Genomic DNA, 23582 nt, shown 5'->3' with positions numbered 1-23582 from the left:
GAAATAAGCGGAAGACAGTACCTAGTATTTTAATTATTTTTTAATCTAAGTGATGTTAATCACTCTTGTACGAGTCTTCTCGGAAAGGGCAAACAAAACTAGGTATACCTATGTGATAATTTACTACAAACTTATTCGGAACTGGTATAATATATCTTTTTTTATTTTCCTTCTTGGATATTATTTTCCTTCTGTTTTCCGCTTTTTCCCAGAAATAAGGAGACAGGAAAAGTTTCCTTTCTATACACACACGGAAACGTAGCACTTTTTCCATTTGGGTATACTATCTATTTTTAAATAATACTTTGATATTTAAAACGAATATTACAAAACAAGGTGTCGCGATAATTTATTGATTATGATTACTTAATTTCTGCTATAAATAAATAAAAAATGCAAACAATATTATTTTCGTCTGGGAATTATATAAGAGTATTACAAATGATAGCATTATTGAGGAAATAGATTCGTATGTACATAGATTAGATCGGTATATAAGCACGCGACATATAGAAATGCAGATTATGTATCTAGTTTTCCTGATGTTACATCTTCGTGGTCTGTTCCTAAACGATAGGTAATAGGTACTAATTAATTATGTATTTGTTTTTTTTTTGTTAAAAGTATATGTACCTAGATGATTCCATTGAGTTGTAGCACCTTAAATAAATGTGGAGTTACTATTTTATAGTATTACAATTTTTGCTCCAATATTTTTTTATTTTGTGTCCTATAAGGTTTAGTATAATTACAATCCGATAATAATTAATTGTATTCGATCTCGTAATCGGACATCATGCAGACAATTTGAAGATTTGAGGCTCATATACAGTGTAACAGCTGTATTCTCCCAGAGTTGCGTGATGTAATGTTATTTACCAAGCATGGCGAATTGCTGACCAATCTGTCAAAACACTAAACATCGCTAAACGTGCTCCGCGCGAGTATCGAACGCAAATTCCACTTTCTACGTACCTATGTTATTGCGAATTCCGACATCGGGTTGTAAACGACGCCTAGTACATATGTTATAATTTAACGTAATATTTAACCAAAAAAATATTTAAAATATTTTGTCTAACTCCGAAACTGGACTCGGAATTAGGTACCTACCTCTTGTGACCATTTGACCAAGAAGGTTACTGAATACTGTAAATGCGAATGTTTGTGAGTTTGTTTTTGTTGTTATTCAATCACGTCAAAATGACTAAAAGGATCGGGATGAAATTGGAAGCAGGCGTAGATTATGGTCTGAAATAATACGCAGGACACTTTCTATCATACAGTAAGTAGTAAGAAATAAATGTAAAAGTGTCATACATGACCTAACACTAACATTGGCAGCAAATATTGGTCACACAATAACATCTATTAACTATAACAGCCTTTCCTCCGATCGCGGTACACTGATCTAATACTTATTGAGGTCTAGGTGAAGGTCTCCCGGCAGGTCATCGACCCGCAGGGAGTGCGCCATTACTCCACGGCACTCTTTCACTCTCCATAGAGTACGGAGAGAGTTATGTGCCCAGCCGCGGCCGAGAAATAAATAGGCGAACTTTATGATCGTGAACACACAAACGATCATAAAATGGCTCGTTAAAACTATTGCATTCTTTCAGTTTTGTGGAATGAGAATTGAACTACAGTATAGTACTTATGGGTATATTTTACTCAATAGTTTATTGGTGCACTGAGCTTGAGACTAACTTAAATTCAACTTATGATTGACTGCCATATTGAACGCCATCGGGATCTCTGATAATCGACGTTAACGGAGGGTTTGCCTTGAACAGTTTTCTATTGACAAAGACTTAGATTTTGATTTCAGTCATGATCGTCCCACTGCAGGGCAAGGGCCTCCCTACCCTCCTTCCACTCGTCTCTATTTAAAGCTTTCCTTGTATTAGATGACGTTGACAAAGACTTTATAATTTTAAATGTAACTTCAAAGTTATTGAAGACTTGAAGTAATTCCGTTTATCGCAATCTAACCACGGTTTCAAGTTCAACAGACCAAGTATTGTACTAACTGAGACTCAATTATATTTTTCCATTTTCATTCCATATTTTATGACGTTCCCACACACTTGACATTATAATTATTGCGCATGTGATAGACAGAAATAGATTTATGTATTGTTTTTAAAATAATTGCTACTTTAAAAACGCATTTAGCTATAGTGCGCGGAATTACTTGACTGCTCGCGTTAAAATTGTAGTAAAAGTTAATTTGTCTTTTATTTATTGACATGCCATATGCATTGCAAGCAATAGGCAAACCGCCCATCACCTTAACCTAACTTAAGAAGCGACCCACTCGATCCATGTAGACTGTAATTCGGTATTTCGAAGTTATAATTTATCGTGACAACTGCCAATCGCCAGACCGATGGAAGATCATTAAAGGAGTCTTTATGATTTAACAGTAGGTACCTAGATGTTCGTAGGTACCTACTTAAACAAGTTATTTTCCTATATTTCTTATAGGTATTACGTCTCAGGATTACCAGCATTATGTATATTGGTTTTCTGGCTTAGAACCACTTCAAATATCAATATTTACTTCGCAATTACTTTGAAGCGGCTCCTTTTTTCTAAAATTGCATCATCTGTGGACTAGGTTGACGTCACTACGGAATTTATTTCTAGGAACCTAAGTCGCTAGATACTTCAGTAAATACATAGATGTGTATAATAAGAACTAGCATAATAAATATCATAATATACGTACATATTGTCCAATCCTTTAAATGAGTAACTTGACTGAATATATAAAAAATTGCTAAATGTACCTGAAACTCCTAAAAGTTGACGTACTTGTTGTTATCGTTCAAGGGCGAGTGACGTCAGCATAACAAACACAGCCTTATGTACACACAGACAGTATCTAAGGCTTATTTTGGTACCTATGTGTATAGGCACTACAGGCTGTGCTAGAGGTATTTAGGTAGTTACTGTAACTAAAACTGGATCTACACTTAGAAATTGTCGAGGTTATAATATGAATATTATAGAAACGTTTTACACATTGACTTTAACATGGTATCGATTGAAAATACTTAGATTTCATTAATCAACTTTAAATGATTTTACAAAGTAATCACAGATTGTATCATACAAACAAGTTATTAGAGATCTTCCTCAGATACATTTGTGTCTAATAACTTGTTTGTATGATACAATCTGACAAAAAATAAAAATTAATTGCTTGCTACAAAAAAGAAAACAATTAGCAAAATAATAAATAAACGTCTCTTAAATTATCTGTCGTTCTTTCTATGTTTAAACATAAAAAAAAACTTATAAAAACCTGGCCGTTTTTTACGTCAAAAACATGTTCCATTAATTTGAAATAATAATAAATGGGTGTATTCATGGTAATGTATAAAAAGCGCTTCAGAATAAGTTGTTGCGTACTTTGAGCTTATAACCGGTCGTACACTTACGTCAAACTTAAAATTATAAACTTAATTACTTAATAAGTCTGTGAACAGTCGAGGAGAGGTTGCGGATGCTTTCAAATTGTTTATATTTACATTTTTATTAAAAGAGCGAAGTTACCTCCCACCGACTTCACATGAAAATATCCTAAGTAGTGGTGTTTATTTTCTGTAAATTGTTCCGAATAATTAAATGGGATGCTAAACAAAATAAACATTTTTATACAAATAAAGACATGTGTAGATAAATACAAAAGAATACTTAACAAATAATTCATTTTGGTAATATTTACAAGCGTAGAAAGACCATGGGCCAAGAAGACTTAAAATTCGCGATCATAAACTACAACCAGTAGGTACCTATCATAAACACATTTATTTTTGAGAGTCACCAAACAAATTGCCAGTATATGTCATCAATATAGACATAGACCTCAATAATTCTAATAATAACATCTAAGTATGTCATAGTTATGTCATTATGTATATTATTACTATGTCGAGAGTAGACGGCGAGGCGGCCCGCCCGGTGGCCGGTCCATCGGCAAGAGTCAGCAGATGGAAAGTGACAGGTGTGACAGTTTGGTGACTGAGTCAACAGGAAGTGTTGCCAGCATTAAAATATGTAACAATGTGGAACGCGACTTGTGTCACATCTCGTAATAGCGTGGCTGTGCTCCACTTACAGGTGAATGCGATACCATGCTACTCTGCTTTTTTTGCGGCTTAAAAGATAATACTTTTTTTTATAAATGTCCTTAGTCCCTGTTTCTGAAATGTATACAGGTACCATTTATAAGTTGTATGTACCACATTAACAAGATGCAAACTAGTTTTCAAAGTCATTTGTGTCTTCATTTGCGTTGTCTCAAATATCTTGCTATCACGTCGATCTAATCCAAAAATATTGTGATAATTTTGTACATAGGTATGTTAGGTAGTTAAATGTAGTCTAGATTTCAGATAAACCTATAATTTGTACTTCACTCTCAACTAACACACTAAAGCCTCGCTATAGCCTAGCAACAAGTACTTCACACGCACATTCCCACCAAAGTGTAAAGTTTAGGAAAGCGCATTCGTTAGATTTTCGCAGTTAAATAATGGCATGTTCCCACGGTGCTAGCTCTATCCACACATATAATCTAGGATGCCTAGATATACACGTAGACCAGTTTCTAACACATTGTGTCATCTGTGAACATCTTTTTGTATATCTCCCATGTTTTATGTGCTCATTATGTTAATGTGTGTGTGTGTGTGTGATTGATTGTGACGTAACGTTTATATGTTATTGTCTGATGTTGTCTCTGTGAGAGATTTTGATGGGCTTTCATTTACGTGGTGTAACATTTCTTACTTTTTTATAGCTCACGTGTGGTCTGTAGAGACACGTGTCTCCTTAATTAGTTTCTAAAGAAGTAGTAGTGGTTAGAGGTAGTTTATATAAAGTCTACATAAAGTCTCGATAGTGATACATTACTTAGTATTTAGTAAACAGTAGGTTTAAAGATAAAATGTTGATCTCATTGTACATACCAAAACCATTAGAGACAATCTTAAGAGGTGTCGGCAAAACTAACTTTCAGTATAAAAAATACCAGCAATAAAAACAAACTTCCCATTAACCATAAAGTGTAACAGTAACCAACATTACACCGAAACAAACTTACTAAAACTAGGTGACAATGTAAATAAAGAAATAACAACGTCCAAACATGAAGTCCGTTGATTTCTACTACTATACTATGCTGGCAAGACGAACGATGCTTGAATGACGCTACACATTCCTGAGCACTGCCTCCAGCACTGCCGCCAGGCACTAGAGACACAGTTAAATATGTACTACAGCACATTACAACAATTTGTCTTCTTGTTTGTCATTCTTCTGTGAACATAAAAACGTTATTAACCGACTTCAAGAAAAAGGAGGTTATCTTTTCGTTGGCAATTCTTTTTTTGTATCACTAGTCAGCGAGCTAAGGACTGGAATTGACTTTTCACTAACTGATTTAGTTTTAAAATCACAGGTAATGATAACTGATACCGTGTTGGTTTTTCTATCAGAGAAGACGTTTGTGAAACGTATTTCGTCGCTAATTGATACCTATTAAATAAGCAATACCATAAAGACAAAATTAAATGGAAATCATACTTACTATCAGACTAAGTTTGTGAAAGCAGGAGTAGGAACGGGTGGCTTTTAGTCAGTAAAAGTTATTGGATGATTTTCACCGAAAAAAACTAAGTTTAGATAATAACTCGTGTTATACAGTCCAATTTTTAACCGAGGTTTTACTCCAATAATGTATTAAAATATAAGTAAAAAATATACATATTCCGATTGCTATGTATCCAGATCATGATCTATCCGCAAGCATAACTGCATCTAAATCTGTTCAGTAGTTTATGAGTTAGCTTTACGAATCACGAACGATCAGACATTTTAACCATTCAGGTTAGTATTGAATTAAAATGTTTATGTATAATGTGAAACTAGGATATTAATTTAAAACCGATTAACCTAAATGATGTTTTCTAGACGCCAAACGTATGTGTGGTCACGACAGTGCCATTAAATACTCGTATACTGTGAAGTATCGGTGCCTTTTTAGTGGCCACGTTAATAGGCTGCTTAATTATACTCTTATTGAAAGTAATTAAACAACTTCATGTTTCTGGGAAAACGCCACATTTCATAAAACTTAATTTTGTAACACTTATGCCTGTTTTTGTCAACCTCTCCTAAATTATAAGGAATCCCATAAGCTAAGATAGGTGACATTTAACGTTATTTTGGTTTATACCAACCTATAAGTGACACCTAACAGTGGGCTTAGGTGTTACATCACGCTATTAAATTCTTACTACTCAGAGACATTTAATGATTACTTACAATACAACACAATTCCTTAATACCGATTATGTTCCGAAAACAATTGCGAGGGACTGGGTTAACTGGTCAAGTAACCATTAAATGATTCTGAGTACGGTGATTAGTATTATTATAGTTAAGGGGTGGTTTGGGGGTGGTTGGTGAAACCGTCCGTTAGTTTCACGTTTTTACATTTTGTAATTTACGTAGGTTACCTACCTACGTAAATTACAAAAATTCACAATTTTACATTCCAAACCTTTTACTCTCCTCGACAATGCTTGCAGTTGGCTTGTCACCGCCGTGTTGCCAAAAACCGGACGCTATTTATTTTACTACCACCAAACGTCCTTGAGAATGATCAAGTAATATTTCTTATACGCAACCACGTATAGGTCACGTGGTTGTACCTCAAGCAAGGCGTGGTGTGGTACCGAGTTCGATCCCCGTTTTTTACGAAACTCCTCAAGGTAACACGCATCATGTTTACCAAAGTATAATCTCTGTTCTTATGAGATCATCATTAGCATGATTCGTGATCATTAATCGTAGATCGTGGATCAAGTCTCATGTTACCAGTAATTGATTGGAAACCGACTTACCTACTTGTTTTACTAATTAATTCTCTATATTACGTGAGTTTCGAGGAAAAAGCGAATGATTAAAACTGTAATTTGTTAACCTATACATTATTAATTTCTGCCAAATTAATAAAAAGCGTAGCCTAGAATGCAGTAGATTATTTAACACGTTACTGTCTATAAATAAGTAATTACAATCAATCAGAACAGAAAGAAAGGCAATAAGACAAATTAATTAGCTCACACCTGACCTAGTGTATAGACATAGTAGTAACATTACACGCGTTACGTCACTGACACGAAAACTATTGCAACTCGGAGTCACGCGATGATACGGTTGCAGCTTGTTTATTCGCTTACTGGTAATTATCGAAACATCCACCGTCGCGGATGATTGGATGTTGGCTGCATATTAACGTATTAGCATGCATGCGCACACGCCGACGTGATTAGAGGATGAAGAATGTCCAGCGAGTGTGACTCACATCACAATCGGCTTTAAATGCTTGATTAGTTCTTGAAATGGTTCCATTATTGTAATTCGTTCAGTACAATATTGGACCCGGGTACGTCCTTTGGACCCGGGTACGTCCTAAAACTGCGACCAGCCACCGAGGAATGGGCAGCAGCATTCTCAAAATTTATCGGTGACCTAACTGCGATCCCCAAGCCGCCTGCCAAGCGTGGGGATTATGGCAACCCCCCCCCCATCCTTTTCACTATGAGCGACAACATAATTATACGGCCCCCAGTCCCCGGCAGCTCCGCTATTCCTGATCTAGGTAGCGGATCAGGTAACGGCGGAGCAGGGGGTGCTAAGAATCCCCGGCAGAGAAAGCGCTACCACCCCCGACGAACTTTGGCCCTGGCAACGCACAACATCCGCACACTGCGGACTGATGAGAAGATTGTCGAGCTGGAGGAAGAATTGAGCAAAATGCGGTGGGACATCTTGGGACTATCTGAAATCCGAAGAGAGGGTCAGGATACGATAATCCTAGATTCCGGCAACTTGCTCTTCTTCCGGGAAGGAGACCGTAAATCCCAGGGTGGTGTCGGATTTCTCGTCCGCAAGTCTCTCGTCAACAACGTGTGTGAGGTCGACAGTGTGTCGAACAGGGTAGCGTACCTTATACTCAGAATATCTAACCGGTATTCGCTGAAGGTCATACAGGTATATGCGCCGACCTCGACACATTGTGACGACGAAGTAGAGGCTCTGTATGAGGAAATTTCAAAAGCCATACACTCCTCCGAAACACACTTCACCGTTGTGATGGGGGATTTCAATGCAAAGGTGGGCACACGGAATAGCGATGAGTTGAGAATAGGGCCATTTGGATATGGGCAGCGAAACCATCGGGGCCAGCGGCTGGTCGACTTTATGGAGAGGGAGAGACTCTATTTGATGAACTCCTTCTTCCAGAAGCGACCGGCCAAGAAGTGGACATGGATAAGCCCTGATGGTTCTACCAAAAATGAGATCGACTTCATCATGGCGACCGAAAGACGTATATTCAGTGATGTCTCTGTGATAGCGAAGGTGAAAACCGGTAGCGATCACCGTATTGTCAGGGGCACACTGAACATCAATGTAAAACTAGAGCGGTCACGCCTGGTGAAGTCCACGCTCCGCCCTGGACGTGCCCAGATCCAAAACCCCGAGCAGTTCCAACTCCAACTGCAAAATCGCTTCCAGTGTCTAGCTGATTGTGGAAACGTGGACGAGATAAATAATGGGTTGGTGGAAACTGTCCGAGCAGTGGGGTCAGACTTCTTCAAGACCCCCGCCGAAACAGGCCCCAAAAGCTCTCCGACGGAACCTTAAAACTTCTTAAGGATCGTAGCGAGATGAGGCTGCAGTCTTCAGACGATATGTCTGAATACGGCAAGCTCAATAGACGAATCTCGAAATACATGCGACGTGACCTGCGGGCCTATAACGCCGCAAGAGTCAGAGACTTAATTGAGCGAAACAAGGGCTCAAAAGTCTTCGCAAAGAATTCGTCTGTTGGGCAAAGCCAAATGACGAGGCTGAAGACCGAGGATGGCAGCGTCATCTCGTCGAAGTCCGAGATCCTCGGAGAGCTCGAGAGGTTTTACGGACAGTTATACACCTCAACACGGCAACCCATCGTCGGTACAGCTCGGGACCCAAGAGCTAAACTGACGCGGCACTACACTGAGGATATCCCAGACATCAGCCTGTACGAGATTAGGATGGCTCTCAAACAGCTTAAAAACAACAAGGCGCCGGGCGATGACGGAATCACGTCGGAACTTCTGCGAGCGGGTGGAAAACCGATACTTTTAGTCCTCCAGAAGCTATTCAATTCCGTCATACTCGAGGGAACCACGCCGGCAGCATGGCAACGGAGTGTGGTGGTTCTGTTCTTTAAAAAAGGCGACAACTGTCTGCTAAAGAACTACAGACCTATCTCACTTCTGAGCCATGTGTATAAGCTGTTTTCGAGGGTCATCACGAACCGTCTCGAACGCAGGCTTGATGACTTCCAGCCTCCCGAACAAGCCGGATTCCGAAAAGGTTTCAGTACCATAGACCACATTCATACGCTGCGGCAGGTTATACAGAAGACCGAGGAGTATAACTTGCCACTATGCTTGGCGTTTGTGGACTATGAGAAAGCCTTCGATTCAATCGAAACCTGGGCGGTGCTGCAGTCTCTCCAGCGGTGCCACATCGACTATAGATACATCGAGGTTTTGAAGTGTTTGTATAACAACGCCACCATGCGCATCCGACTCCAGGAAGAGACTACGAGGCCAATCCAGTTGCGGAAGGGCGTGAGACAGGGAGACGTTATATCTCCGAAACTATTCACGAACGCACTGGAGGACGTTTTTAAGCTCTTGGACTGGAGCGGACGCGGCATCAACATTAATGGCGAATACATCACTCATCTCCGTTTCGCCGATGACATAGTCGTAATGGCAGAGTCGCTGGAAGAGCTGAACACCATGCTCAGCGACCTCAATACCGTTTCCCAACAGGTGGGCCTTAAAATGAACATGGACAAGACGAAAATCATGTCAAATGTCCATGTTGCACCTATACCGGTTGTCGTTGGGAACGATATACTCGAAGTTGTAGACCACTACACATACCTGGGTCAGATCATCCAGCTAGGTAGGTCCAACTTCGAGAAAGAGGTCGCCCGAAGAATCCAACTCGGATGGGCAGCATTTGGGAAGTTGCATGAAGTCTTCTCGTCAAAAATCCCGCAGTGTCTGAAGACCAGGATGTACAACCAGTGTGTGTTGCCAGTGATGACGTACGGTACCGAGACATGGTCCCTAACTGCTGGCCTTTTAGAAAGGCTCAGAGTCGCCCAGCGCGCGATGGAGAGAGCTATGCTCGGAGTATCTTTGCGCGACAAAATCCGAAATATGGAAATTCGCCAAAGAACAAGAGTTACAGACATAGCTCTCAAAATATGCAGGCTGAAGTGGCAATGGGCAGGCCACGTCGCTCGGAGGACTGATGGCCGCTGGGCCAGGAAGGTGACTGAGTGGCGACCGCGGACCGGAAGACGCAGCGTGGGCAGACCTCCCACTAGGTGGACCGACGACATCGTCAGAGTGGCGGGGAGCCAGTGGATGCAGGTGGCGGCTTGTCGTTCTACGTGGAGGACCAAGGGGGAGGCCTTTGTTCAGCAGTGGACGTCTCTCGGCTGATGATGATGATGAATATTGTATTAGTAAGTAGCTAAGGAAAATTCTCATTGACTAACTGACTCGAAAATAGAGAAAAGTTTATCTTAAAGGCTTCCAAACAAATGCGACGTTTGTTTAATTTAATAATGGACAATACATATAATGATGTCATTGTACTTAAATGTGACTTCATACTTTGTAAATAAATTATCCATAAGTACCGACGAGCATGCGTGAAAATACTGATGACTGTTGATGAAGCGAAATAAGTATTTAAGATTCGTAGCAATTGGCGTTCCATTGTCTCTGCCTACCCCCTTGGGAGACAGGCGTGAGGCTATGTATGTATCTACATAACATTATTTGAAAACTTATTAAAATAAAAAATAACCAAAGGTACCCAAGCCACATTTCACTTTATTATCAAAAAGGTCAACTAGTAAATAAAGTGACGCTCAGTAAATTATTTCACATAAACATTACTTAAATTACGATACCACAAACTATCTAATATTAAGCAAGTGCGTATAAACACCCAGTAGGTAACGCAAGGGTTATTTTACATTACAAAATGTCTGCAATAAGTTGTGGAGTAATTTTATATAACGCGGGGTCAGAGGTAGGTCTTCAATTACCAATGGTATGATGAAAGACCCATCACATGAAGCGCAAACTAGTTGAGAAATCAATAGTGGCATCAACATAATCATTGTGTGCACGGAGTATACATGGCCGGAGTACCATCTTATATGGGGCTCTGACTGAACGTCGTCGTCGTCATTGATTGAACTGCATTAATAAGGTGATGCTGTAGCGAGAGTTCTGTTAATTAGGTATTTCAACTATATAATATGGCTACATTTTTAAAACTACTCGAAGCATAAATAAATTCCATGTTTAAATGGCAAAATATAAATAACTCGAATCGGTGAACATCTCATATTCGTACAAGTCATATTTTTTACCTGATTACCAAAAGTAAGTTTTTTTTATTCCGTGACAGTAGGTACTCTGTACCTCTATATACTCCATGCCAGTAATCATACAGCGATGTTAATGACAGACAATGACAGGTGCTGTGGTTACCGACCACAGATAATAAACAGTGCGAACTAGAAAGGCAAGCGTATTTGCTTATTCAGCTGATTGGAACCTATTAATTCGATTGTGATTTAATATGATATGACTGAGGTTGTTAGTGTGATTTAAAAAATAACTACTTGTGATATATGGATACATGCAACTCTTTAAAAAGCTTTATGTCTGTCTTCTACAAAATTGGGTAATTCCACATTCCACAATTTCTAAGTAATACTTATCGAATTCCTTAAGAACCGTAAAATATAATTAAATATCATTGGCATTCTCAATAAAGTTGTTATAACGGAGGATATAGCTCCCGGCTTTAGATCATTACTTTAGCAATACAGGTAAATTCCACAATAAGCAGTAGGAAGGCCCTTATTATTGCCGAATGCTTACATCCCAATCAATAATTCGCAGCAAAATTATTACGCAGTATTTTATTTAGTACCAACATAATTGTGTTGTTTAGAACACGCAACTTAATTAATTTGGTAGGTACAGATGTGTCGGTACATTAAGTTCAAGCTGGTTCAATCTATAAAACTTTACAAAACTAGATTCTTAACTTAAAAAAACACGTAGGTATATAGTTAATAATTCAAGTGATGTGTGTTTGTAAATACATAAATAGGAAAAAACCGATTATGTATTTGCTTTTTCTATATCAATCGATTTTATTACTCGATCAACCAATCATTCGCACCAATTAAAAAGAGACTGCACATAATTTAACGTAATCGTCTGCAACCACATATTCTCCACCTCTTAACCACATGTTTACTAGTAACATTACCACATAATTACATGGCCCTTCTTTATAAATAACTAAACGTTTATCATAACGCCATGAGTTGCAACATGCAAGGGAATCTAGGTTGCATTCTAAGTGGGACACGGTGTCATTTCGTATGCACGTAAAACGTTTTGTGGAAAACCTTGTCGAAATATTTACACGGAAATTGCATCCTACTTGTATGTGTGTGTGTTATCTTGATGTTTTCCTGATAACGTGCGGGAAATAAGTAAATAAGTTTTTGAAATGAGGTTCTATTTGCAGTCTGAAGTAACTGATCTACTGATCAGGTTAGCAAATTGAAAAAGTCGAGTTTTGAGCTTTATTGCGCAAAAATAAAGTAGGAAATGTAATAAAGAAATATAGCGTAATGGACTGTGAAGTCTGCACTATATCCATCAGTGCAAAAAGCTGTACATACTTATGGTAGTATATATTTTTCCAATACCAATGTAATAGTGCACCAATAATTTTGTTGTTGGTTGTATAAAGATCAACCTTTCGTTTTCTATCACTGATGACCATAATCTTCTTCCGAATCGATCATCGTAAAGGTCAAACTACACATTTAGGTATGTTGTTGTTACATAATATACGGGATCAGTAGTTAGCACCGACGTTCACCAGTTATAATAATAGGTTTTCTGTAAAGTTCACTTGTAAACTAAATTACGTTTTACAAGACCCTACATAAAGTCCTAATAGTAATAATAGGCTTGCGAAAAATGCTTAAATTAAAATTGGAAGAAATAAACACAAACATTTGTTAAAGCAGTAACAAATAACTTGCAAAATCTAAATTCCCAGGCGAAAATAAATCTAGTCCTAAAATAAAATCTCCCTCAGACTGCACCTAACATAGTAAGTCTAGTTTAAATGCACTGGCCTTCTATGTGAAGTCATTACAAGTGCGTCGGTACCGCAAAGGTAAGGTTCCGCAGAAAGTGAAAAGGTCCGTCCCTGTCTGGCGCACCGGTTGGATGTTGGATGTTGCATGTAACTCGTAACTGGGCGGAAATAGTTTTCCTTTTTAGCGTATTGACGATGGGTGCTCGGCCGGTGTACTGGGTGGTGCGAGGCATGGGCGGTAGCGAGCGGGATTTAATTTTGTCTATTTTCATATTTAACAACATTTTATAATGTTTGTTAACATAATCAAACTGATAGAATTACTTAAAATATTATTTTGTTACTTCATAAATGCATAATTTAGTGCATATCCTGGTCTTCCAAAAGCTGCATGCAGTTAGCTAAATAGCAAGTCTACCTAACTAAATCAAAAATACTTAATTAATTTGCAATTATAAGTAATTGCATATTCTATCTATCAATTGGCTACTGATACCGATTACACAATTTATCGACAAATTATCTCATTTATCTACTGTTTCATAATTAAAGCTATTTTATCGACTACTGTTTGAAAATTGCAGCTTCCTTCACATTATTCTGATAATGGCCGACAGCACGATATTAATCACTAGTTAAATAATTTCACGTAGAAAAGATTGCGAGGCTCGTAGATATCGTATCTCAGTCTACATTTCCCTTTAACATGTTATTAGACTCAGAAATTATGTACTTAGGTACATTGTATTGGTTTAATATGAGTGGTTTGACGGCTTCATTTCAATTCAGTGAAGACCTCTATAAACCCGTTCAAAAACAAAAGAAAAACTTGAAGTAGTACGAATAAAAAGACTGTAAAATAATAGGCACTCTGTGCAATGTGGTGCAACAATGTAGTTTGATGCAAAAGGAACGAATGAATTGGTCATTTGCATAAAACTTAAGGCAATTGCAGAAAATAGTGGGATCGTAGCACAGAAATGTAACTTTTTTATATAATAATGCTACCTGAGTATCGTCAAAGACTTAAAATCTATTTAAATTCACTGATGACAATTTGAAATGAATTTAAACCTAAACATTAAATTATAATAATGTTCAATTTCTAGTAACTCTGACCCAACCCGCTACTTCTGTAACTTGCACCGCTTCTAACATGGCAGTACCGATGGCCTATACAAGGGAATATGAAGGTATTATGCATGAAGAATGTCAGATGAAAGTGCGGACCACGGACGCGACCGGTGCCGGCTGCCGGAGCACGGACATAGGAAGAGGAACCGATGAGGCTCAACGATCACGACTTGATTCGACTGTCTGTCTGTTTGTTTTGTTTCATCTTCCGGAATCAGGTACTGATGTTGTTTATGAATTTTGATGCTTTTCCTAATTAGATATTATTTATTTTTCGAAATCTAAGAATATAAAATGGTTGAATCAACTCTATGTGCCAAAATTATCATGTTCCTGATAAGATAAATGGCTGATAATCGCCCGTTATCACTGATTTGCATATAAAAATATTTTCATTTGTTTTGGCAGGTAGGTACTCTTGGCTTGTCTTGCACCAGTCAACTTTAAAATCAGTATTGACTAAGAAACTGTAAACATTAATGATTCTCAAATTATTTTCCAAAATAGTTTCAATAACCTTAATTTATGCTTCAAAACATATTTTCCTCAAACAATATCGGTCCTAAGACAGTACCTTGCGGCACTCCCAAAACAGTGACGTTATTTACTCAGTATTAATCACTTCCTCGTTTATTTTGTTGAATAATGAATATTTATTTAAGTAGTCATTGATACTTCCAATGTTATTAACAGTAAACTTGTTTGTTGTTTGGTACGCCGTTAGCTCTTAAACCGCTCAACCGATTTTAGTGAATTTTCTCAAAGGAATAGACGATGATGCAGAGACAGTAATAGATTTTATTTCATATGATTACTTAAGCATATAAAAATGTGAAGTGTAATCACAAACCTATTCGTTGGTAGTACCTATGTACGTGATAGTTTGACCATTTTATGTGCATACCGTTAGTTTACGTTATCAGTCACCGCTGCCTCCCCGCGGCCTTCGCAGCAATGTCACAGACTCACAGATAAACTACTAGACACACTTATGTAGAACACACCCAATTTACATGCGTAACCTATTGAAACAGTGACACTTGAACTAATTTGTTTTATGTTTATTTAATACGCAGCTCATTTATGATAGTACCAATAAATCATGACAATTTGGACACACAGTTTGTTGATTGATTCTAATCTATCTATAAGTACTACACAAAACAACTAAGTTTATAAACCATTTAATTTTATAAGTATTTTAGATTGTATAGTAGTATATAGATTAGTATAAACTACCGTTACTCATTTTGTCCAAAAATCGACTCAAATCGACTTCTCCCACGCGGGCGAGGCAAGAGGGAGTGTCAGACTCCTACTGACTAATATCCACCCCGATTCTACTCCTGCTTTAAACCAGAGCCCCGGTAAAGCCCCTAGTTTGTCCATAGCTCCGGTGATTACCGATACGTACCGTCTCCTAAATACCTTACCTGATTTTGTTACGCACAGTTACTCATTTTATAGCGGCCATAAGTCATTGAAACGTGTTTAGTTTGTCAAAATATCGTAACAAGGTTACCCATTGTTCCTCTTGAATGGAAATTATCTGATTTGAAAACACGTATTTTGGTATTAACTGTTATTAATAGTAGGTAAATATGTTAATAGGACACAAAGTATGTGAATAGGTCGTCAGGACTTTTATTGACGTTACTGATGTGCGAGCCAAAAAGGGTATGGACCACACAACGTGATTTTTATACATATTATTGTCGGAATATCAATTGCTAATTCTTTCGTTCTTCTGATAGTTGTTAATGTATATAAGATTAAGATGTTTTGCATAAAACTTTAGGGTTCACTAACTTTAGGGTTTTGCATAAAATATTAGCGACCTCGCTAATATTCTAATTAACAGAAGTTTGCAGTGGTTGAGAATGTGAGGCTGGCTTGTTCCATATAAAATAGCTATGTCGAGATGATTAGAAGAATTAGCGTACTTGGACATACACATTTTTATAAACATAACATTAGAATACGCAATTGTTTGCAGTGTGCGTTGAAGAAAATGAAGTATTACTAAAAGTGATGACTAAACACAATTTTTCCGCTACTTTAAGACCGATTACAGTTAGGTAGGAATAAGTAGACGTGTTTGCGTCACACCCACCTACTTCTGTTACGAGGAGCCTTGGGCACAGGTAATATAACTTGGCAATAACCTTTACATAATTTAATAATCAAATATTTATGGCTTGCCGATAACAAACACGTACAATTATTATATTTCCATGTATTTACGAAATAGTTAACAATAGTCTTGATGTTCTCATCAAAACATAATATTTGGAAAAACGATATAAAAGTTTTATGTTTTTTGACAATGGAATGGATTGAATGATGTCATGAGTTTTGAGTTACTCTAAACAAGAGTTTTAGTTAAACACCTTAAAGATTTAGATCATTTCCCTAGAGTGTTAATTCCCGTGGGCAGTACCATAATCATGGTAGTCCTAAGAACTCAGTAGAAAAAAATAATGATTCTTCTCTATGTCAAAATACGATAGCTTCCCAATTTTCTCCAAAATGACTTTGCTATTCTTTAGCACTTCTAAACTCAGCCAAAACAAGGTCAAGTCCCCTGTAACAAGTTAACAAACGTGCCTACTAAGTAATGTAACACCATCAGTAGATACTACAACTACACTGCAACTAACTCGCACTGCAACTCGACACTATTGACTATTGAGACAGTAGCTCATTAATGAGTTGCCGTAGTAAGTGTACCGTGACAGCGAGTGTCAGATTACGTGGACTTGTCAAATAGGTGATTTTAAAGGGCCGATATATATCCGTTACAAACATGTGAATCCGATTTAGGAAGGTTTTTGATTTCGTTTTGGATTGGAAACCTTTGAAATGGAGCCATGGTTTTTGGTGCACCCGCGTAAAAAGGTTTCTTTAGATTTAAATGTTTTTTTTTTAAATTATTTCCTTATTACTTTTTACTAGTAAAGTGAGTGTGTAGACTTTGTCGTCGCCATTATAAACACTTTTGGAACAAAAAAGACGTGATGTCATGTGTGCAATTGAGTACATAATTCATACAAGACACTCGACACCAATTTTACCAATGTTTGTTCGATAAGTAGGTAAGTAGGCACCAACTTTTGCCGAACAATACCTACCTATAATCTATAACGTGAATACAATAATGACAAACAAACCAAAATACAATTTGCCGATGCTTTCATTCTTCATTCGGATCGAAAATGCAATTCATCGGATTGTTATATTTGTTTACTAACATCGTTTGTTGAGCTACAAGAACCACTATTGTTTACAATCAGAGCTCGTAGTACATTGTGCGTCTACTACAATAATCAAGTCTATTACTTGCAAACGTTAGAATATTTTGAAACAGGAGCTCGTCCAGAGCGCCGGCCGGAGCGTTAGACTTACAGACATATTGTCATTTTAGTGTCTATTTCCTATTTTATTACAGTTGTTCGGGACGAAGACAAAGCCGAAAGAATCAATAACGTATTTTAATTATCTTATGGGTATTTTACGTTCTTCATTTATATTTCTTTTTTTATTTTTAATAACGCACTCGTCTTCTGTCATTAAAACCAACCAGTGCCGATAGAAATTAAATATTCTTTATTAACCCTTATATTCTATGTTCAAATATTATTCCATGCCAATATTTTAAGTAAAGAAACCACAGATAAACAAGTAGTGTTGTCAGGTTATTGCCTTTGCGTAATGAGGTTTTATTTTCACAACTGTTCTGATTGAACAATCACATTCCTTATTCTGTTCATATTTTTGCTATGTTTTATTTATTTTAAATATCAAGGCTAATAAAAGCAGTCAAACGTGTGGATACATATTTCTTAATCATTAATTAATTAATTTTAATTATTGCAACAAAGTATATATCAGTAAAACTCTTTTTTTTAATAATGACATTACTTAATTTGACATTTTAAACTTTTTTCCATTTAAGTATGTGCAATGACGACTTCTATTCTATCGAGTCTATTGTGAAGGTTTTATTTTCTTTTTTATAACTTCCGCTAATGCATTGTTCTTACAGTTAAAATGGTAAAATTAGTTAGAAAGTGTTATGTTAGCATTATTGGCTTAATTTAGTAACAAGAGCGCGAATTATAACGAAGTACTTTATAAATGGTTGCTTTAGATTAAATTACTTTTTTATTACTCCTAGATACAAAGAAAAGCTTGCAGAAAAAGCCTTGATCATCATTTAAATCAAATACGAAAACTCATATCAAATATTTGTCTGCTAGGAAATGAAAATGTCATAAAAGAGAAAAGCAAAAGTTGGTAAGATAGTGATGTGCCACAGGAGTGAGTGTTAACAAAGGTCGTGCTAGTGATGTGACATATGGTACCATGTGGGAGTACCTGGCAGTGCTGCTTCTTGGGTTCTGGCTCGGAGTCGCCATATTCCTGTATATATCCTGCTACTGGCTCGAGGAGATCTTAGGTAAGTTGGATAGTTAACAGATAAATCTTTAAGACTTAATGGTAGGATTTTTATCCAGGTCTTTTCTCGAAATTTAGAATCATATAAAATAAAAACGTATCTTTAAAATTAAGCTACTTGATTGGAAAACTCGAAATGATGCTCAAACTGCGTCACCTATACAGTACATAGATATGGAGTGCCTACCTTTGTCGTGGATTACTTCATGAAACAATATTATTGTTACGCATACCTGTCTGTCTATTTACAAACTATTATTTATAGACTACACAGAAAAAAAACAAACAAAAGCGTATTCCTTATTATAAGGCCGGCAGCGCACCTGTGAATCCTCTGGTATTGCGGCGGCGCTCTGGTATTGATTGCTTACCATCAGGTGATAAGCCTGATCGTTTACCTTCTATTCTTTAAAAAAATAAACGGCGCACCGCAGACAATAGTCCATTTTTAATATAAGTACTACTTAATTACGGTAGCGTATACTCTACAGTACCTTCATACCTCAGCACTATTTTACTGACATGTTATTTATAAACAGGTACTTCCATATTTCGACACCAGCAATTTATAGTACGCTAACTCGAAATTTGGAAAAAACTTTTTATGCCAAGTTGCTTAAAATGTGTGTTTACATACGTCATAAAAAAATTGAGAAGAAATATGCAAAAATAAGAAAGTTACAAATCTTATAAAACGCTAAGTAAAGGTACTTTTTGAAATCACTCGATTTATACTACGCCAACTATTATTAGCGGAGTGTGCGCGAGGATCACTTTGGTCAAAGTCCGTGCAACACTGCACTAACTCATAGTTAGCGTAGTTTAGTGCGTTCGTGTGTATACTTGTTCGTTTGTAAAATGAACGACTTAGCGACTTTTACATAGTAAATACTTATGTGTTAACGTATTAATTAGTTTATTAATGGTACGTTAACTATTATTTTTGTGAGTAAGTACATGTTCTTTATAAAATATTGAAATATGCATCAGATGATTGATCATGCACTACGACGTCCCGTACTACACTACGCTAACATAAGTTAGACGTGTATAAGATGTATTTTTTTTTTGATGAATTACGTTTATATACGGCTAACTTGCGCTAAATCAAAAAATAGAAATAATTAAGAAAATATAAATATGAGATATTACAATGAATAAATTAAATATTAAGCATACCAAATTTCAAAAAAGTATCTTAATTAATGTAAAAGTTATCACGTTTTTCCCTTTAAACGCCTCTACTGTAAAGTACGCTTTTTGAGTTAGCGCAGTATAAATTGCTGGTGTCGATTTAGTAGAGTATTGCTTACTGTCAGACCTTGAAGGCCGAGCGGCTTGATTGACCCCACATCTTGACTTGATCGCCAGTTTTTTAAACATGTATGTAACGTATCGATGAACGACCTTGTGTATAATTTATTTCATTCTAGAATTGCAACAATTCTGTGGCTTATTTTAAATGTAGATATTAACACATGTATGTAATCAAAAGTTAATTAAAAATCAATCTTTACAAATACAACTCTACTTACCTCGACTTATCATCGCCTAACACCTCCATGGTACGATGGTCACTAGATAACTGATGACCATTTTCCTATTCTCTTCTATCTGACTATAAAATAGAAGAATACTATAACAACAATAAGGAAACACAATATAAACCTTCAATTGCCATTGATCCATAGACTCGTTTCTAATAAAATATTATTTAAATGCAGAATAATAATAAAAAAGATAAATAATCTATTGTGATATTGCCATACGTCTAACATCAACTCAAAATGTTTGTGCTCGCTAGGGATTCTATAGATAATAGCTTGTAATTACAGTACAAATGATTCTTCCTTAGGTACTTCTAAATGGGCAATACATTTGTAGGTACATGACCGGGGTATAACTGCAATAATATTACATAGCAATCTGTGCAAACTTGCTGGCTATAGGTTGCAGTTACATATTGCTGAAAAACCTTTCAGATAACACCAGAAAAGTTAGGAGAAACGAAGATATATCACAAATACAAATTATTTTAAACTTTACCCACGATATACCCCATACTGGATAAGTACCGATAAAATGAAGTGTCTAAAGTTCTAAACACTTCAATTCCCAGCTTTACGACAGTCCTTGTCCAACATAAATGACACACAGTGTAATGACATACAGACATACAGGCTTACCTCGTCTGCTTTGAGGTTTACGACTCATCAATCACATTATTCTAGCCTAGTGTAGTCATTGTAGCCAAGTTAGGTATTATTGCTACATCTTAAGCTGACTGCAGCAGCTTTTGAGCTGAACCTAGATTAACTCGAATAAATCTAATCTATCTTATTTTATATTATTGGCCTCAATTCCACAAACGTTAAATGTTACCTTGGGTCCGGGGATATTTTTGTTTCCATGTGGATAGCCCTATGGTCCCAGATTGTAGGATCACCCACAAGATTATTAAAGCTATCATTATATTCCTTTTTATTTATTTAAAGTGCTTTTGAAACTTATAACACCCTAATTTTGTCCGATTCATGAATCCAAACCTCAGAACACCTTCCTACTCAACAGATTTGAAAACGTAGAACTTGATCAACATGACTGTCTATTTGTATCGATTACTTATGATCGTAAAATATTTCTCCATGATTTATAAAGTCATGTTAATTACGACATAATGAATACCATGTAGGCACCTGTATTACTCTGTACCAGTAGGTGTTCTCCTCGGATCGCACCAAATCGGTAACCAGTCGACCTATGGTAGAAGGCCGGGACATTGCCAATAACCAGATAATTATTATTTAACTTCATGATATACATACGTAAGCAAATATGTAAAATAACTTAGTGAGCAGTCAATACGGAAATGTTTTTAATTATAAGTATTAAACCTCCCGATCGATTTCGACCATGGTAACCAGTCTGTCTAACTAGACTAGCCCACTACGCGGGAGATATTATAGTCCTCAAGTGGGTGTGCAAACAAAGGTGCACTCTCTGAACCCCATAGGACGGCAGACCGACACGACCGGAGAGAGGACAGACTTAGGACCAACGGCTTTACGTGCTTTCCGAGGCACGGGGGTGAAACACCGCCAAAATAAGTAGTATTAATTAAAGGGAACCAAACTTAAGGACGAAGCTGATATTTTTATCAGAATTCAATTTATTTATATCAATTCAGTGATCAGCATGAATAGCAATACTTATTGCTTGCATTTAAAACCTATCTTTTAATTTAACCCGTAGTCTTTCGATTCCATTTCGCACAACAACTTAATTTCAAACATACTTAGATCGTAATTTGTAAATAATTTCATCACTGCACATTGTTGTGCACACAACCAGCCATTACAAACCCGAGGTATGTGCATTATTACATGTAATTACATTCTGTCTGTGCTTTACCATCTGCCACCTGCACTGTCTTTATCGTCATAAAGTAAGGAGTACAGCAAATATTCATTATTAAATCTACGTTTTAAAGTCTGAATGGAAATGGCAAAATTAAAATAATCGATTAATAAATTACCTAATTAAGTTGTAACACACCACTCCTCCTCTCTTGTTTAGTAGCATCATCTTAGAATGCATATTTTATTTTATTTATTTATCTCTATAGACAATTTCTCAATGGCTTATTGTCACTTCTCCTTATTTAAGTACTGATACTTCTAGTACTCCATACTTAAGACCATGCTGACCCTAACACTAATTACCTTATATTATCATTATATCCGCCATCTTGCAACTATTGTCTGGCACTTTTATAGCTCATGTCGAGGGCGGGTGCCGACCTCTGCCGGCTGGCATGAACTTTGCGCTGTTCTTAATGATAATTGCGGCAACACGTGTTGATGGAGTGGCAGGTTGCTGTGCAATGCGTGGCGGGGCTTTTAATCTCTTGCCATTTTGTTTTAATTTGGAAAAATGTTGTTTATGAAAGGCCCTGACTACGTATAAGTTGATAAAGTGACAGCAATGATTCCGCAACCTCTGATATTGCGAGTGTCCTTGACTTTATGGGCGGCGGTGATCACTCACTTACCATAAAATTTTACCGTACTTACCCATGTTAGTTTGTTTATTTACTTCAAATGGAACAAGGAGCTCTTTCCAACATTCATACATATATCTTATCTATCTTCATTTGTTACAAATTAATCCCTCCTCATTTGCAGTGAACTACAACTACACTCCGCAGCACGCGCCAACAATAGTGTAATATTATGTAGTAACGTACACAATTTGTGTTAGATAAACATCGCACATGGCATCAAGAGCCATACACTATGTAGTTAATTATATCAGTACACCAATGACTAACTGATAACAATCATGAGTAGCATTGTATGACAGGTTATTTCAGGCTCCAAGTAGTTCATATTGTAAGGAAACTTAGCAAGTAAATGAGCACCTTTTGAATACCTAGGAGTTTCTATATTAAAAACCGTGAAATATTGTTATGCTATACAGAATGTATTAAGTAGAAAGGGCGCAAGAACGGACAGTATCACTCGATAACCCTGAATGTCATGCGTGGAAGCGTCCTTGATCCAGTAAATGAGTGTCACGCGAATCATTGCAAGATATTACATTACATCAACGCTTTCTAGTAAACTGCTAACGTAAATTGGACAAACATGTTGCGCAGGAGTTGACAGCCATCGTCGTGACATAGTAAA

The 23582-nt window shown here is 36.9% G+C and overlaps 1 protein-coding gene across 7 annotated transcripts in view; it reads left to right on the top strand.

The window, feature by feature from the left end:
* LOC118279336 (uncharacterized) overlaps positions 1-23582 on the top strand; it is a 102692-nt gene that overhangs the window by 66153 nt on the left and 12957 nt on the right. For 2 of the 7 annotated variants that reach the window (XM_050698719.1, XM_035599039.2), the window contains exon 2: positions 18696-18895. The exons of the other annotated variants lie outside the window; for them this stretch is intronic. In XM_050698719.1, the coding sequence (XP_050554676.1) occupies positions 18802-18895 (94 nt within the window). In that variant the 5' untranslated portion in view covers positions 18696-18801. The remainder of the gene's footprint in view (positions 1-18695; positions 18896-23582) is intronic. 7 annotated transcript variants of the gene reach the window in all.

Source organism: Spodoptera frugiperda, chromosome 15 (assembly GCF_023101765.2).
Source record: "Spodoptera frugiperda isolate SF20-4 chromosome 15, AGI-APGP_CSIRO_Sfru_2.0, whole genome shotgun sequence".
NCBI lineage: Eukaryota > Metazoa > Arthropoda > Insecta > Lepidoptera > Noctuidae > Spodoptera > Spodoptera frugiperda.
The sequence above is the reverse complement of the archived record's forward strand: the minus strand, read 5'-3'. Positions and strand labels throughout refer to the sequence as shown.